Below are 16,443 nucleotides of genomic sequence, written 5' to 3'. Positions count from 1 at the left end.
ATGGGAGGGACTGACACTTGCACTTCAATAAGTAGTGTCCTGACCACACACAAAGCACTGATTTACCCCCAGGATTAGCCCAGCAGACAGTACTGGGTTGAAAGATATCCTTGTGCACTTCAGAGAGTTCCTTTAAAGTCACCCACTACATCAAGGGCACTTTTTTGTTTAAGTACTGGGTCTCTGACCCACTGAGATCAGAAACATCTGGATCTTAAACTGAACCTCTGTCAGAGGAACTGCTGCTCGGCTTAAAGGACTCAACTTGACTGCGTTTCTGGAAGGACTGTTTTTCTGCTTGTTGCCCTGCTGCATGCTGCTCCCTGACTCTGCTGGAATGACTCTGCCTTCCCTCCAAGTGATATACAAGGACTTGATGGCTTCCCAACTGTTTTCTGAAGTCTCAGGGACACAAAAGTCTTCCTACAATTCTGCTGGTGCTGCTGGACTTTGCCTTCTTTAAGTCCTACCCTTGCCTGAGGTGGCTCCTCCAAGCTCTAGGCCTCTGCATGAAAAACGGATGCACTGTATTGACTGCTTGAAGCAGAGGATGTTCGACTACAGTGGTTTCACAGCCTGGGCATCTCAATGAAGACGTTCTGCACAGCTCAACCATGACGCATTGCACTCACTTCAACAAAGTTTGATAATGATGCAGGACCTCTTTGTGCAGCTCGACCATGACGCAATAGGCTCTTGACTTTGAATCTTGCTCCACTCAAGGTATTTATTTAGCGGGACCTGTCTGGGTCCTGTAGCTGACCTGCCATTGATTGCGGTTGACCCGAGCTTTGGATTTGTGCCCGTCTCTCAAAACCTCAAGTAACCTTTTGACCCCAAGTGACTTCTGCGCACAACTTTTGATGTAATCTTTACAAATTCATATCCCGACTGCTACAGAATGGATTTTTGTCATTTTGAACTCATTTTGCTCAGATAATGTTCCCTAGTTTTCTTAACCTGTGTGGAGTCTTTTTGTGGTGTGTTCATTGTGTGACTGTGTGTGTTGCATAAATACTGTACGCATTGCTTTGTAGATAAGCCTGACTGCTTTGTGGCAAGCTACCAGAGAATGAGCACAGGCTATCTTATTCTGTATCTAGCTTACCCTGAAAAGAGTGGTGGTTCCTGCCTGTCCTGAGTGCATAATTCAGCCATCCAGGAATCCCGTTTTTAACAATGCTACTCCACTATACGCTACTCCACTGGACTCCAGTGTATGCCTCTACACTCTATGCCACTCCATTCTACCCCACTCCCCTCTACGCCACTCCACTGGACACTATCACTTCAATCTTCACCATTCTATTGTATGGTATTCCACTCTACCCTACTCCTCTGTACACCACTCTATTCTGCGATATTCTATTGGATGTCACTCTACTGTACGTCCCTTCACTGTATGCTATTACACTCTACCCCACCCCACTGTAAGCCAGTCCACACCACTCCATTTTACACTACTACACTATACGCTACCATACTCTACAACACTCCAATGTACAACACTTCAGTCTGCACCACTCTACTGTACGTCACTCCACTGTATACCACTCTGTAACACTTCAATGTACGCTATTCCACTGTATACCACTCCAGTGTACTCTCCTGCACTCTGTAGAACTTCACTTCACAAAAACTTTACTACACGCTACGCCATTCTACTAGACTATACTCCACCCTATCCCCATACACTCCACTGTCCAAATTTGTACCCGACTCTGACTTTGCACTCTATTATACAACACTGCTCCACTCTATGACAGTTTCCTGCACTGTACAACACAGCATTCCACTCCATCGTGAGATGCCCCTTCAATTTATTGCAGTTTATTAAACTCAACACTACGCCACTTTAATGTACTCCACTCAATGCTAATACATTATACCCTACCCCGTTCTACGCCACTCGACTGTACACTACTACACTTTGCGCTATTACATTGCACTCTTCAGAAACTCTGCTACACGCTATTTCACTGTACGCTACTCCACTGTACTGTAATCCACTCTATGCCACAATAGAGTACACCACTCCACTCAATGCCACTCCAATGTAGAACACTCTCCTGCACTCTACATAACTTCGCTCTTTAAAGGTCTATTACACTTTCTTGCATTCTTCGACACTCCGCTCCATCCCTGTAACCACAACTATTCAACTTTCCTGCAGTGTATGCCCGTACATTCTTTTGTACAACACTCTATTCCGCTATAATACACTTTTCTATACTCTCTAACACACTGCACTCTACTCTACTGTATGAGACACCACTCTAATTTATAACAGTTTACTATCTATGCTATGCCAATACACTCCATGTCATTCTACTCAAACACACGTCAATACACTCTAATCTATTTTACTCCACAATACATTCCACCACTCCATTCGTCTCTACTGTACTAGACTTTACCTCACTCTACGTTACTGTACAACAGTACACTCTTCACAGCTTCACTGTTTGATACACTACTGCATTCTAAGTAGTTCCTCTCTACTCCTCTGTATTTCACTCTCCAACACTTTACTTCAGTCTATATTTGTATTCTCCACTGTACAACACTGTGCTATACTGTATGCCCCTGTACAACACTCTTTTCACATCCATGCTGCTCTAGCCCACTATACAACACTGAACGCATCTGTTTATGTCACTCCTCCTTACTTTACTCAACTCCTTTACATAGTACTCCACTTATCCACTGTACGCTACTTCACTCCATGCCATTGTACTCTATGACACTGTATGCCAATACACTCTACCACACTCTACAACACTGTACAGTGCCATACACCACTTCACTCTACTTGACTAGTACTCCAATTTATGACACTTTACTTGACTGTATGCTATGCCACTCCACTATAGACTACAACATGCCACTCCACTCTGACACTTTACTCCACTATCCACTACGCAACTTCAGTGTAATCCACTGCACTATTCTCCACTCTACTACACTTTACCCCACTCTATGCACTGTACTGTACTCCACTCTACGTTGCTCCACTGTCTGACATTCTTCTCCACTCTATGCAACTCCACTCTACAACACTGTACTACACTTAAAGCCACTCTGACACTAGACTCCATTCTTCGCCAATCCATTCTACATCACTGTACTACACTGCGTGACACTAGAAGACATGCCACTCCACTCCTCTCTTCAATACGCCTGTCCACTATGTGACACAGCGCTCCAATCTACTACACTCTCCTCCACTGTTCTCTACGTCACTCCACTGAAATCCACTCTATGACACTCTGCTTTACCCTACTACACTCTAAAACACTCTACTCTGACACACCAGTCCACTGTTCAACTCGCTGCTCCACTCGATAATTGCCTCCACAATATGACACCATTCCACTACACTATATAACACTTTACTACACTGTATGCTATTCCACTACCCTTTACTCTACTCCAATCCACTCTACAATACTCTACTCGATGACAATAGACTTTACAACACTCTCCTCTCCTCCACTGTACAGCACTACACATAATGGCACTACACTTGACAATACTCGACTGTACAACCGAGTACACTACAGATTATGCTCTTTGGTATATAGTCTGCATTATAATGATCCTCCTATGGTATTAAGTACATATGATGAAAGGGGCACACATTTCACATTGTAATTAGAGTTATATGTTACACTTTTTACTGGGGGTATTTAGTACGTTTGGGAATGAGAGTATAACGTATGCTGGGATAGATGGGCATTTGGTGACCATTGTGATAGAGACTTGTTCTGTTCCCCATGAGAAAGGGCATATGTATTACACATTTTAGCAAGCTGGGGTATGTAATATTGTAGTGAGTATTAGTGGCATAACTTGTGATAGTTTATGGTAAAGATTGTGGTTGATGGAAGTACTGTGCACATTGTGACAGACGGATATGCTACAAACTTTGTTTAAATGTGAAACATATACTCTCTTCTAAAATGAGAGTCCTAGAATCCTCAATCACAGAGTCATATATGATGTACATTGTGACAGAGGGTGATATGCTCTGCATTGACACAGTAAGTTGTACACTAAAATATCAGGCATATGTGTTCCTCTTTGTTGAAGAGATGTGTATAGTAGTTTGGACTATAATAAGTGTAAGAAATTGGAATATTAATTGAAGAGGATGCGGACCCACTTCAAATAATAATCAAGTGTCACAAAATAAACCTGTGCTTAACCTTCTTATAGCTTGGCCTTAAAGCAGTTAGGCTTAAATTAATGGCAAGATGTAAAGTATTTCTACTATACTCATACAGTAATAAAGTGAAAACACAAGACAACATCAATCCCAAACCAATTAAAAAAATCGAGTAAAGCTTATTAAATAAAATGACACCAAAAATACCAAGATCCAGTATGTAGAAACAGAGACATTCCTTTTTACATTTTGCATTAAAAATAGCACCAAAAAGCAAACACCAACTGCGGTTATCTAGTCAAGCTACACAAGGTCTAAGTCAAAAGTTAAGGTTGATTGTGGTGGTTTGCCAGTCATATACAGGGACCAGGTTTAACTCGGTCGATAATTTACCTTCAGGCTTTGAAACTTTTATGGGGAAATCTTGATCTTGACCGTTTTAGTCACTTTTGGGGTCCTGGGTTCAAAGGAAGCAGATACAGTCTTAAGGTTTCAAAGAGCAGATCGCCACAGGTTCAGAAGTGTTATGTGAATAAGTATGTGGGGTCCGATTTGTGCTAGCCTGTAGCTGGATCTACAGGCTAGTTTGGGTCAATTTCTCTACTCCCACTGGATTTGGTGCTAGTGTGACTAGGGAGACAATGGAGGGGCAGGCCTAGGTGTGAGCTGCATCTACTAGTGACATGGTAGGTCTACTTTAAAGCTCAAGAAGGGGAATAGGAACAGATCTCAGGCTATTCTGTCAGGGGAAGATCCCCCCACAAACAGGCCCTTTGTCATTCTTTGGACGAAATTCACATCTCACTGAAGGGGAGCTGAAGGGAGCTTGACAGCTGGACACTGGCAAGAAAGCCTTTTGGTTTTAGGCAAAATTAATTTTCAAAGTAGTAATTTAAATTCATTTTTGTCATTAAGTTGTATTTTAAATTACTATTAAGATAGTCCTTGAACGGTTTGTCTAGATACTTCCAAACTGAATCGCGCATGTATTAAATGTAATAGTATAAATCACTGTTAAGCCTATGATAGAGCCAGCCTTGCCGTAGTGAAATACAAACCAGGGCGATTCACTGCCACAAAACACTAAATCTACATTATCCACTTTTTAAATATCCTGCACCCTGCCCTTTGGACATTTAGGGTCTATCATTGGGGTGAGTTAGAAGTATCTAAAAAGTAAAAATGAGGCCTGGCAAAAGGTTTGTTTGCCCAGGTGAAAATGACAGTCTAAACTGCACATCCAGGATGCAGTGGCAGGCTGGGATACGTGTTTTACAGTGCTACTATAGTAGGTTGCAAAATGAGTGCTGCAGACCACTGTTGACATTTTATTATTGGGCCCTGGGGACAGGTAATACCGCACAATAGGGACCTAGAAGTAAAGTTAAGGTGCTAATCAGGTGTATACCAATTTAACATATTTGAAAAGGAGAGTGGAAGCACTTTACCTCTGATTAGCCGGGGCAAAGAGCACAGAGTCCTAGGGTCAGCAAAAAAACAGGTTCAGCAACAGAGGGCAAAACTCTGGGGTAACACTGCAGAAAGAATTCCAACAATAATTTACACTGGTTGACAAAGAAGTGTAACTTGGGTAAACATACAGATAGATAAAACATTACAGAAAACATTTTGCATAAACTTTTTTGTCAAAAGGTAATTTGGTACTCCTCATTACTCAAATGTACACCGTACACATTGTGATGAGGAAGTAAACGGTGTCTGTGTGGAAAGTTGACCTACAGTAACCCTCACAACAGAAGAATACATGGTCTCTATTGTGATAGTAGTGTATTTAGTGAACAGCATAACAGGGCATTGCACAACACATTGTGAAAGAAGGATATATGTTGTGCATCATGCGAGCATGATAAATTGTACAAGTGAACTGTTTGTAGTTATGCTTAATGTAACCAGATGGTTTGTAGTACATTTGTATGAGACTCCCATTTGTATTCCACAGATCCTTTGATGGTGAGTGATGTGTTGACAAGTTCTAACTATGAACTAAGTGTTTGCTCTCAATTAATAAACATTTAATAACTGAACCCTCATATATTGTAACTCTCTTCGACTCTACCTTTAGGTCACATACATAGGCTAGGAACTGCGAAGTTGAGAGGCCACTACATTAGTGCTAAGTAAATCGACCTACCAGATGCACAGCAAGTTTAGCTAATGAAACCAAAAAGATGCTAAGTTTATCGTCTGCTACGGCAAAGAAAGCTAAATATTACTGACAAACCTTCTCGAACGCTGGCTGTTACGACTCCAATTCTGGAAAGAAGCTGAGAAAAACAGAGCAGGGCAGACATGGCACAAAGCTGAAGACATGATCTTTTAAAGTGCAGGACGTGAATCTGAGATCGAGGTGCAGTACTCTGTTAAAAGGAAATAGACAATATTAGAACTAAATCTGTTAGGGATACCCCTTTTTGGGTTCAGTCAACTGCAATGAGTCCATAGGTTCTTGAGTATCTGATTGGATATACTGTTCAAGTCATTTTCAGAGATAAATGCCTGAGATATTCATTGAATTGTAGACTCTTGGACATGTGCAGTAATATGAACAATGCTCAATACTTGTATAAGAATGACACTTTTCCCCTACACAGAGGATGAAAGGCATCAAGCAATTTTTTGCTGAGTTTTATATAGCGCCTACTTGGCCCGAATCCGAATCGGGTATCAGAGCGCTTTACATAGCACCAGTTACTTTACATGAGGTCACACATTCATTTTTTTGTTAGGCACGGGGAGATTACGTGATTTGCCCAGAATCCCAGGCAGGTGTGTGTAGTCAGTCACTGCACCCACCTGGAAGAGTGCCTTTGCCACATTTTTAAGCATTTTTGTTACCTGCAGTGAAATATGGACCAATGGCTTCAAACAGCTGGTGTGTGTTTCACTAACGTGCTGCTCTCGGTACGGGTACGGGTTCAAGTTCATGCCCATTGAAATAGGGTGCAAAGTCCCAGTCTCTGTCTAGCACATCACAGGTAAAGGTGAACTTGGCCACACACAGGTGAAGTGTTGTTTGTAATAGAGTCCCAGGAATACAGAATTGCTAACTGGGGAAGGGCAAGGAGCTGCAGAAAATGACTTAATACAATATGAACATAAAATCCACTAGTATTTTCAACATAGAAGGACACAAGAATGACAAAAACAAGCCAGATCAGGAAGTGACTCACTCACATGCAACCGGCTAAAGCAAATGCCCACCTGCCTTCTAGTATAAACAAGAAATGGTAAATGCATTAGGTTTCACCTATGGGATTAATATACTGTTTTTTTGTTGTAAACTGTAGCTTGGTGAATCATTGTGCTATATAATCTCAATAAATAATACTACAGTTAATCATTCTTCAAATGTATGCTCTCACAAGGGTGCTTAACAAATTAAATATGTGGCAGAAAAACTTTTGGAGCTTGCCACCACCTTTCAAATGCGTGCTGAAACAAAGCAATGCACTAAAGAGAGTGTAGGCTAAACAAATACATGTATCCATGTGTTCTATAAAGAACACAAAGATTATTTAAAATAAGTCGCAGCCCCAAAACAGTCTGCAATCATATATCTTTGAAGCTCAGTACAAATATGTGCTTAAAGGATAAGATTACATGGAGGAAATTGTTGTACAAACAACGAAGATCGGCAATTTTTTTTTCCCCTTAAGGAGAACACAAAGCCTTGTTTCAAGTGTTAGAATGTGGGCGCATTTTTCCTGGGAAGAGATGATATAGTGTTGTTTTGTAGTTAAGAACGTCTCAACAGTAAATGGGCAGTAAATATTATTTTCCATCCTCAAAGAGCAACCGAAGCATTTTTACAAGAGTTAGAATGTGGCCGACTTTTTCCTGTAACAGATGTTATCATGTTGCTTTCAAGTTACCAACGGCTCGACAGTTAATGGCCTTTAAATAGTGTGAAGCACGGCTGATTAAAATATGTTAAAGTTGGGCAAATTAAATTACTGGCTAAAAGTTGTAACCGAAGGAGTTTTGCGATATAAAATGAAGTTTTGTTAATCCCCTATGGTAGAAGTGCGTTTTAATGTTGTAAATGGTTTGGAAAGTATTTATAATAAATACAAATAGTAAAATATGTTTTATAAAGAATACAAAGATGAGTTAAAAGGAGTCGGATCCCAAAAACAATCCTAAATCATGTAGCTTATATTTTAGACAAACAATGAAGATCAGCTTAGGTATGCAAACAAATGCATGAAGCCAATTCCAGAAAGTGAAGAAAAATTATTATTCTTCCAATGCATCGGCAAAAGTGCAGAATCATTTTTGAATAGGAGTCTGATGTCAGCACGGGAACAAATGCATGCAGCCAGGGAAAGTTATTTAAAGGCCCAGTGAATGAATGAAAGTATTGAAGAACCAAAGAAATTTAGCCGTTCGTGCTACCACACAATAATTTTTTCAAATGCATCAGGATAAGTACACAAACATTATTTAAAAGGATTCAGATCCCAGCATTATCCTAATAAAGAGGTTCCAGCCATAAAAGTGGATGAGCATGAGTAATTGGGGCAAGGAATACTGATAAGAGAAGCACAGTCAAAAAGAAAATACTATGCTACAGCCAATGGAAATGAAAGAAAAGGGATGTGCCAAGCACACGGCCAAATAAGAAGCAAAGGCCGGACGTAAGCCCCTTTTAAGATATATTAAATCCATTAGATTTCAAAGGCACAGAGCAAGCGCTGTTCAGGTGAAACCTAACAAATGAATTGTTTCTAGTTGACAGTGGGAGCAGAAATGAGCTGATAGTTCGCTGCTTGCACAGGGAACAGGCAGAAACTGGGAAAGCTAGGCCTGCACAGGAATTCATAACAAAATCACTTTGAATAGCTACTATAATTATTTACTAAACTAGGAAACATAGGATCATACAAGCAGTGAGGCAGAGCTGTGATTCAAGCAGAAAACAGGTCCTTCATCAAACAAGAATCTTTCTCTCCAACAGCGCAATTCTGAAAGGCAGCTGCCAGGAGGTACCATGTTGTTTTGAGTGAGCCAGGTGTAAGCAATCAGGTTCCCACCTCTTGATTGCCTTCCTTATTTTGACAGAGTGAGAGACCTCAAGGACCACAATGCCTATGTGAAAACTGGAAATGGATTGTAACTAAATTGATTGTCAAATTCAGGACAGCAGTTTTTTGGCAAGTGCGTGGACACCTGCACAGATTGGGAGGATTGGACGTCACCCAAAGAACCTGGTAGGGCTCATAAGAGCAACCCTTTGTGGAAGGGTGACCTGACTGTAAAGGTTATTCCTATTAAATAATCTGACACCTATCAACCAGGCTTAATCCAGGATATTTGATAAACAGCCTCCTTTGCAGCATTCATGGGGTGAAACTAAACATTAGATTCCAGTTTATAATATTGAGTATTGATTGATCTAGCCCCATAGTATTTGAACATGTCTGGCCTCTTTACTTCGTTTTGTTTGACTTGTTTTTATATATTTTGTAATTTATGTCCACCATGCAAGCTCCAAAAATGGCAAGTGATTGGTTTCATTTTGGCTAAATTGGTTTAAAAGAAGTACTTGTTCTCATAACGGTGTTGTTGCATTTCCAGACTCTTTGTTCTCTTTTGGAGTGTATACTTATTCCTGAGAATGTGTCTCCTGATTCTTCAAGAGAGATTTATGAGCAATACTTTGTATTTGCATGCATTTGGGCTTTTGGTGGAGCACTTTTTCAAGATCAGGTACGTTTATGCATATTAATATTTTCACCTGCACAAAACACAAATGTTTAAACAAACTGATGCAACTTTAAAATGTATTCATTTTTTTAATGGAACATTTGTAAATAACCCTGAGGAAACTGCTTTAGTAGTGCATATTTATTCTTTGTAAATGATGCAATACATTACATAGGAAGTAAAATACATGGAAGGCAATGCTGCATTTCTATTTTACAATAGTTTTTAAATCTGGCAGGAATTGTATTTTTACAAATACATATTTTGATTTGTAGAATATTATATTTCATTTATTGATTTAGAAAACAGTAGAGGCGTTTCTTCTAGAAACACCCCACACAGGACTATGAGCCGGTACATCTACATTTTGGGGTATGTAAAGTGGATTCTTACAAGAGGAATTGGTGCATTGTGGTTTAGGATGTGAACACAAAGAGTTAGCTATGCTGAACATCAATGCTAAGAAAATAAGGCATGATACTGAGATATTAAGCATCTTGGGTAAGACCACTTACACAATGATAAATCAAATACACTCTGAAATGATCCGTTGGAGTGTATCTTTTTTTATAGTGGTACAGCGCAACATTGCCCACCTTTCACACATCACATAATATGACAGAAAGTGTACTCAGATATGTGACATGAACGTCCACCTAGCACGTTTCTTTTTTGATTCAAGGATTGATGAAAAAGGTACACTCAACATTACTATTAGAGAGTGAATTTATTTTAGAATTAGAGAATCTATACATAAGGATGTTTAACAATGCTAATTTAGATGTTTAATGAATAATAAAATCTTCCTCGGCTGGGAAATAATGTACTTTCACTGATTAAGAAACCCATCTTTCCTCAATGTGTGCTACATTGTCTGTGTAGCATATAATGGCTTGAAAATTAGACTAAAACCATATTCACTTGTGTAGAATGTTATTTCAATTAAAACGATAAAGTTCTTGTACGGTATGCACTAATGTTACATGTATGTATATTCAACATAGTTCTCAGTCGCACCTTTGAGTAATGTGATTACAGTATTTCCTATGCAATATGAACTAAATGTATTAAAGAGTTTATATTTGTTTGTTAGATTGTGCACACAGATATAAAATGTGCACCATACCGTTTAATGGCTAATTTGACTTTATAGTTTAGGCCTATATTTTACCACGCTGCATTTAATAAAATACAGTATTCCAGTTTCTGCTAACATGGCTTTCTTACAGGATTTACATGCATTGTTAGTTTAGAATAGATACATTTCTGTAATAGAGATAGCCTGAGAAACAGACCTTGATGAAAGTACATGGGAAGCCTAAGCACAAATGAAAGGTCTGAGAGAGTCAACTGGTCCCGGTACAGAAGTGTCCCATCCAGTAGTATTGACTGTGCTAGATTCAGACCCTGGTGAAGGGCGTAGTTCTATAGTAATGTGATTTATACTCAGAGACAGCTGGCCCACAAGGCAAGAGAGAGGAAGACACAGTTTGATTGATGTACATGTACCTTGGGGTGCTGTTGGATCTGGCCTGAGTGAAGGTGATGATGAAGGGCCTGCAGTGAGGAGATCAAAGAAAATAAGAGTACCCAGTCGAAGATATTCCTCACCTGAATGGACTTACTTAGCAGCCAATGACCAGGAAAGAGCATTCTTCACTTTTTGCTAAACCAATTCACATCCTTGAACTGAACGTTGTGACTGAACTGAGTTTTGAATTTGCATTGCCACTAAACAGACTGAGTCAACTTATTCTGGACATGATTATTAGCAAATTTGAACTGCACTTTTATTAGAGACTGACTTTAATAGCTTTCCCAAATTAAAAAGAAGATTACCAAGACCCAAGTTGATGAAGGATCCTAAAATTGTCCTTTAGAAGAACACAGAGCTGGGCTAAGGAAGTCTCATTAAGATCATTATACATATCTTGCTGAAAGAGACATTTGAACTTTGCTTTGCTATCTGTGTAAGTGGAACTAAATGCAAAAACTGTGCGGCAGTCTTTATCCAAATTTTCTGTCACTAGAGAACTCATGGAGCCTACTGTATGTACCCTTAGAAGCAAACCCATATATGCATGAGTATTTGCTGTTACAACAATACTAATAGTCAGTCAGATCATCTTTATTCGGTTTCAATGTTTAAACAATAAAAGCACAAGTTAAAATATAATAAAACAAGCCTCATAGGAACATGCCAGGTTAGACAATAACCTAGGGTAGCAGTAAATCAGAGATACAAAAACTCAGAGATTAGTTAACATAATAATTCACATCTCATAAAAATATTTAATGAACTAACAGGCAAGAGAAATTATATAAAGTGTGTGGTGCCATAAATAGTGTGTTAGAAACAGAGTATCCAGCCACAACTAGACCTGAGCCTGACGGCAGATTAAAAAAAGTTAAGCACATAAAAAACAGTGCTACCAATGAGTATTTGTTAAAAAATCAAAGCGGTTTGCACCTGCCTAAAATTGCCCTATTCTATGACTGGAACTCAAAATGACTTTCTAGGAGTATCATAAAAACTACAAAACATCGTAAAATGGACCATGTCCTGTGGAGATATTCCATTGCAGCCACAGGGCAACAAGCTTTGGCCCTTGCTCTGACCCCTTGGGTGGACGAGGAAGAGATCAATCCGGAATCTAGTCAAAAGTAATCGGTCATATGTGTTTACGAATCCCAGTAGGTAGGGCTCCACCGTCAGAGAGGTTCTTAACATGAGGAAGTAGCATACACTAAACGTCAACTGTTCCTTCTCTTCCCTGGCCATGGTCTGCTGCGCAAAGAAGCCGCCTTTGTATGGTGCAAGTCCACTTTTTTGATCAGGTCAGGGTTCTTAAAAAGATCACCTCTCCCTAGGCTTGTTACTCTCCTCAATATATTTAAACCACAGCACTTGGGAGGAGTGATCAAGAACCAACCAGTCTTTTAGGATCATTTTATTTAATGTTGTCTCCTTATCTGCCCAGATTTTTAACCAAAGAGACACAGGGTAATATGCTATCAGTTCGGAAATATAAGTCAGACCAAGCTCCTCGTAAACAGGGAAGGAAGAGGTGCCCTGGGGAACTGAAACAAGCTGTCTCAGAAACGTATATTCTGCAATTTGAAAATCATTTGTGGTGGTATACCTAAGGGTAGGCGGAGAACTCCGCTCCGCCCGCGGAGGGGGCTGAGTTGTGCCTACTCCACGTTCTGTGGAGAACATTGAGTAGGCACAACTCCGCACACTCCGGAGCGGAGTTTGCCCGCCACCCGCCTCTGCCCCCTATTACTTTAAAAATTTACAGTAGTTAATAAAAAAATTAAATACACTTACCTTAAGCGTGCCTTCCCTGGGTTGCCCTCCTTGACTGTTTCCTCTGCGTCCATACAGATTAAGGAAACTCTGCATGAGGGCAGGCCCGCGCATGCGCATTTCTTTGCAAGAAATGCGCATACGCGACCGTGCGTGCGCATGCACTGTTTTTTATTAACTACTATAAATGTTTAAAGTAATAGGGGGGTGGATTCCGGTAGCATAGCAGAGCTACGCCGAGTTTCACCGAGTTTGATTTCAACTCTGTGGTGCTCCGCATAGCCCCACTCTGCCCACTACACCAGAGGTCCCGGGCGAGTTCATTTTTCTTACGAGATAGTTGGGGCCTGATTTCATTTCAGCATTCAACAATACCCTCAAGTATGAGAAAACGCTGTGACCTTAGGACTGGAATGGACCCTTCCTTAAAGGTATAGGGTCTACTTGAGCAGGTGCCTATTTGCATGATGTAGGACTTTGAGTTATTAACCATCAAGTCCTGGTCCCCCATAACCTTGACAAAATAATTTAAAAGCGTTTGCAAACCCCGCTCTTTCCTGGCCATCAGAACGGTATCATCTGCATACAACAGAACTGGAAGGCCATGCCGCCCTACCTGGGAATAATTCGCCTTAGTCTCCAAAAGGATCTTTTCTAAGTTGATAATGTACACGCTAAATAAACACGCATTTGCAATGCAATAGGTCTCACATTTTGTTTTATTAAAGTAAGAGCTATTGGTGCAGTAATGGAATTTTTTTTTACTTATGTGAGAGAGCGTGCATGGGTGTGAATGTGATAGAAAGCGAATGAGAGATAGTATATAGAGAAACCGGTATTTCCATACATAAGTGAGAGGTAGTGCGAAGAGAGAAAGAATGAGAGAGTGAATGGGAGTTACAGCAAGGTAGAGTTATAGAGAGAAGGGCTTTAGAGGTAGGTGAAGAGAAAGAGCTAGAGGGGAAAGATGAGGGAGGTGGAGAGGAAAGCAATGGGTTAAAATGAGGAGGCTACTCAAGCGAATAGAGAGGGATCAAAGTACTTAGAAAGAAAAAGTATTGGACCTTGAGAAGAGTAAGAACAGTGAAGCTACCAGGATGTGTCTGGAAGAAAGTCTGCCAATCACCCCAGGCCGTGAATCTATTTCTATGACTGCACGGCAGCTGGGGGGAGGGGGGTTATTGTCAGCCTCTTCTGTAGCGCTTGTACAGCATGCATGCTGCGGAACCTCATAAAGAGCAGACACGGACTCCCCAGTGACTCTCACATACAATGTTTATTAGGCATACATTGAAATATCCTGTTGTAAAGTAGCTTTACATCACATGTCTGCATGAGAGAGGAACAGAAGAGGTCTGCTGCTTCAGCTGAGTTAAAAATCGAAATTCTCATCGCAGCTGACTGTAAAAAGGGACACCTTTAATTTTTGGGATTCTGCTCTAGGCTGCATCTTTTGGTTCACTTTTTTGGCACAGTTGTTTGTGTGAGCTGCAAGGTGTGCTGTCTTCATCACCCCTGCAGCCTGCGTCTAAACTTATAGCCTGAGGTAACCCTCTGCTCCCCCAAACTCCAGTCTTCTCCCCTGCCCCTCACGGCACCTGGAGCCCCGGGGCATTAATTAATTGATTGCAGGGACAGCTTTGTAGAAGAATTCAAGCACAGGCTAAGGCAGCTGGCCACTGGCAGCAGGAAGGAAAAGGCAAAGAGGAGATAAAAAATATAGGAGGGGGTTGTGCAGTCACAGCAGAGCCTGGGAGAGAGAGAGGCGGCATCAGTGGCCTGAGGGCAGAAAACAGCAGCGATAAGTACACAAGCCGACAAAGAACAGGGGCACACACCCCTGCAGACCGGCACCCATCCCCGGGGAACTGATACAACACACTAGCTTCCGCACATTAATCCCCGCGCTTTCCAATAATGCCCCCTATCTGCCCAAAATGAATGCTGACCACTTAAGTATACTACTAAACTTCCTCTGAAGAAAAGAAAAAAACCGCCGAAAGAGTCTGTCGGCTGGACTTCGGACCAGCTCCTCACTTGAAAGATGGCCATCGCACAGGTTCATCGCTTGGACTACATTTGTCGCTCTTTAGTTTTTACGACACGTACACACAGTGGTGTGTGCACGTTTAAAATAGATACTGCAACAAAAGTGTGCACATTTAAAATACATACTGCAACGAAGCAGAGCATTAAAAAGAAAAACTAAGTTACTCTACCACGTTGCAGTGTGTATTTTAAAAGTGCACACTTTTGATGCGCTGTGTATTTCAAACGCGATCACACTTTTTTTTTTTTTTTCAAGCATGAGTGCCGATGTGACTGTGCATGGCGTTGTCCTGCTGCAGGTGCTTGGGGTCTTTCGGTATGCGGAGAGCAGCTAAGCATGTAGAAGCAAGAGGGTGAGCGCCAGAGAAAAAGTCGAGCAGGGGGAGAAGCGCGACCCGTCGTTCTGATAAATAAAGCCTACAATTGTTTAAAAAAGGAGTCTCTAAACATGACATACTAACAGCTGCAGTGCAATGAAACTGTAGTTGGTTGGTGCTGCTTCCAATAACAACGGAAGTGATGCATCTGACCAGCAACTAATAGGGAGGCCTGAAATCAGAGTAACGCGTAAATAAGCCAATTGCAAGCAGCAGGCAAGCAGCAGGGGGGATTACCCTCGCTTTACGGATTACTAGATGTCTCGGAGAGACAGCACATATGCGCTGCCTACGCGAGACCTAAAAAGGGGCCAAGATACAACCCGGCCGGACCCCTCTTTGGATAGGGAACAGGCGTGATACATTGAGATCACCCGAATATCGCACAACCGCCCTCTTGTCTTCATGGATATCTTGTAGAAAGAGGACTATGTCCTTATCTACCCCCAGGGAAAGCAAGGTCTGTCAGAACTTACTTCTGTTCACACAGACGAATGCAGAGGAAAGGTCCATCAAAGTCAGAAAGATGGTACCTGAGCTGGTGACTGTGTACCTGTTCAGGATCATGAATGAATTCAAACATTGATCTATCATGGAGCTGCAGGGGCGTAAGCCTTATTGGACATCTGATAGGATGTTTTTCTCTTAGGCCCAGATGGATAACCTATCTAATAAGATCAGTCCAACAACATTGGCCTCAGAGTTCAGCAGGGAAATCAGCCTGCAGCAGTGGGTGCTATCTCTGTTCCCTTTTTAATAAACCAGGACGACGGTGGAAGTGGACCAGGAGGCCAGAGGACCCAACCTAACAG

General features: G+C 41.2%; 1 protein-coding gene across 1 annotated transcript in view; it reads left to right on the top strand.

The window, feature by feature from the left end:
* Positions 1-16,443, top strand: part of DNAH11 (dynein axonemal heavy chain 11) — a 3,642,058-nt gene that overhangs the window by 1,971,768 nt on the left and 1,653,847 nt on the right. The window contains exon 45 of the mRNA XM_078663510.1: positions 9,767-9,898. Coding sequence (XP_078519636.1) covers positions 9,767-9,898 — 132 coding nt within the window. The remainder of the gene's footprint in view (positions 1-9,766; positions 9,899-16,443) is intronic.

Source organism: Lissotriton helveticus, chromosome 10, assembly GCF_964261635.1.
Source record: "Lissotriton helveticus chromosome 10, aLisHel1.1, whole genome shotgun sequence".
Taxonomy (NCBI): Eukaryota; Metazoa; Chordata; class Amphibia; order Caudata; family Salamandridae; genus Lissotriton; species Lissotriton helveticus.
The sequence above is the reverse complement of the archived record's forward strand: the minus strand, read 5'-3'. Positions and strand labels throughout refer to the sequence as shown.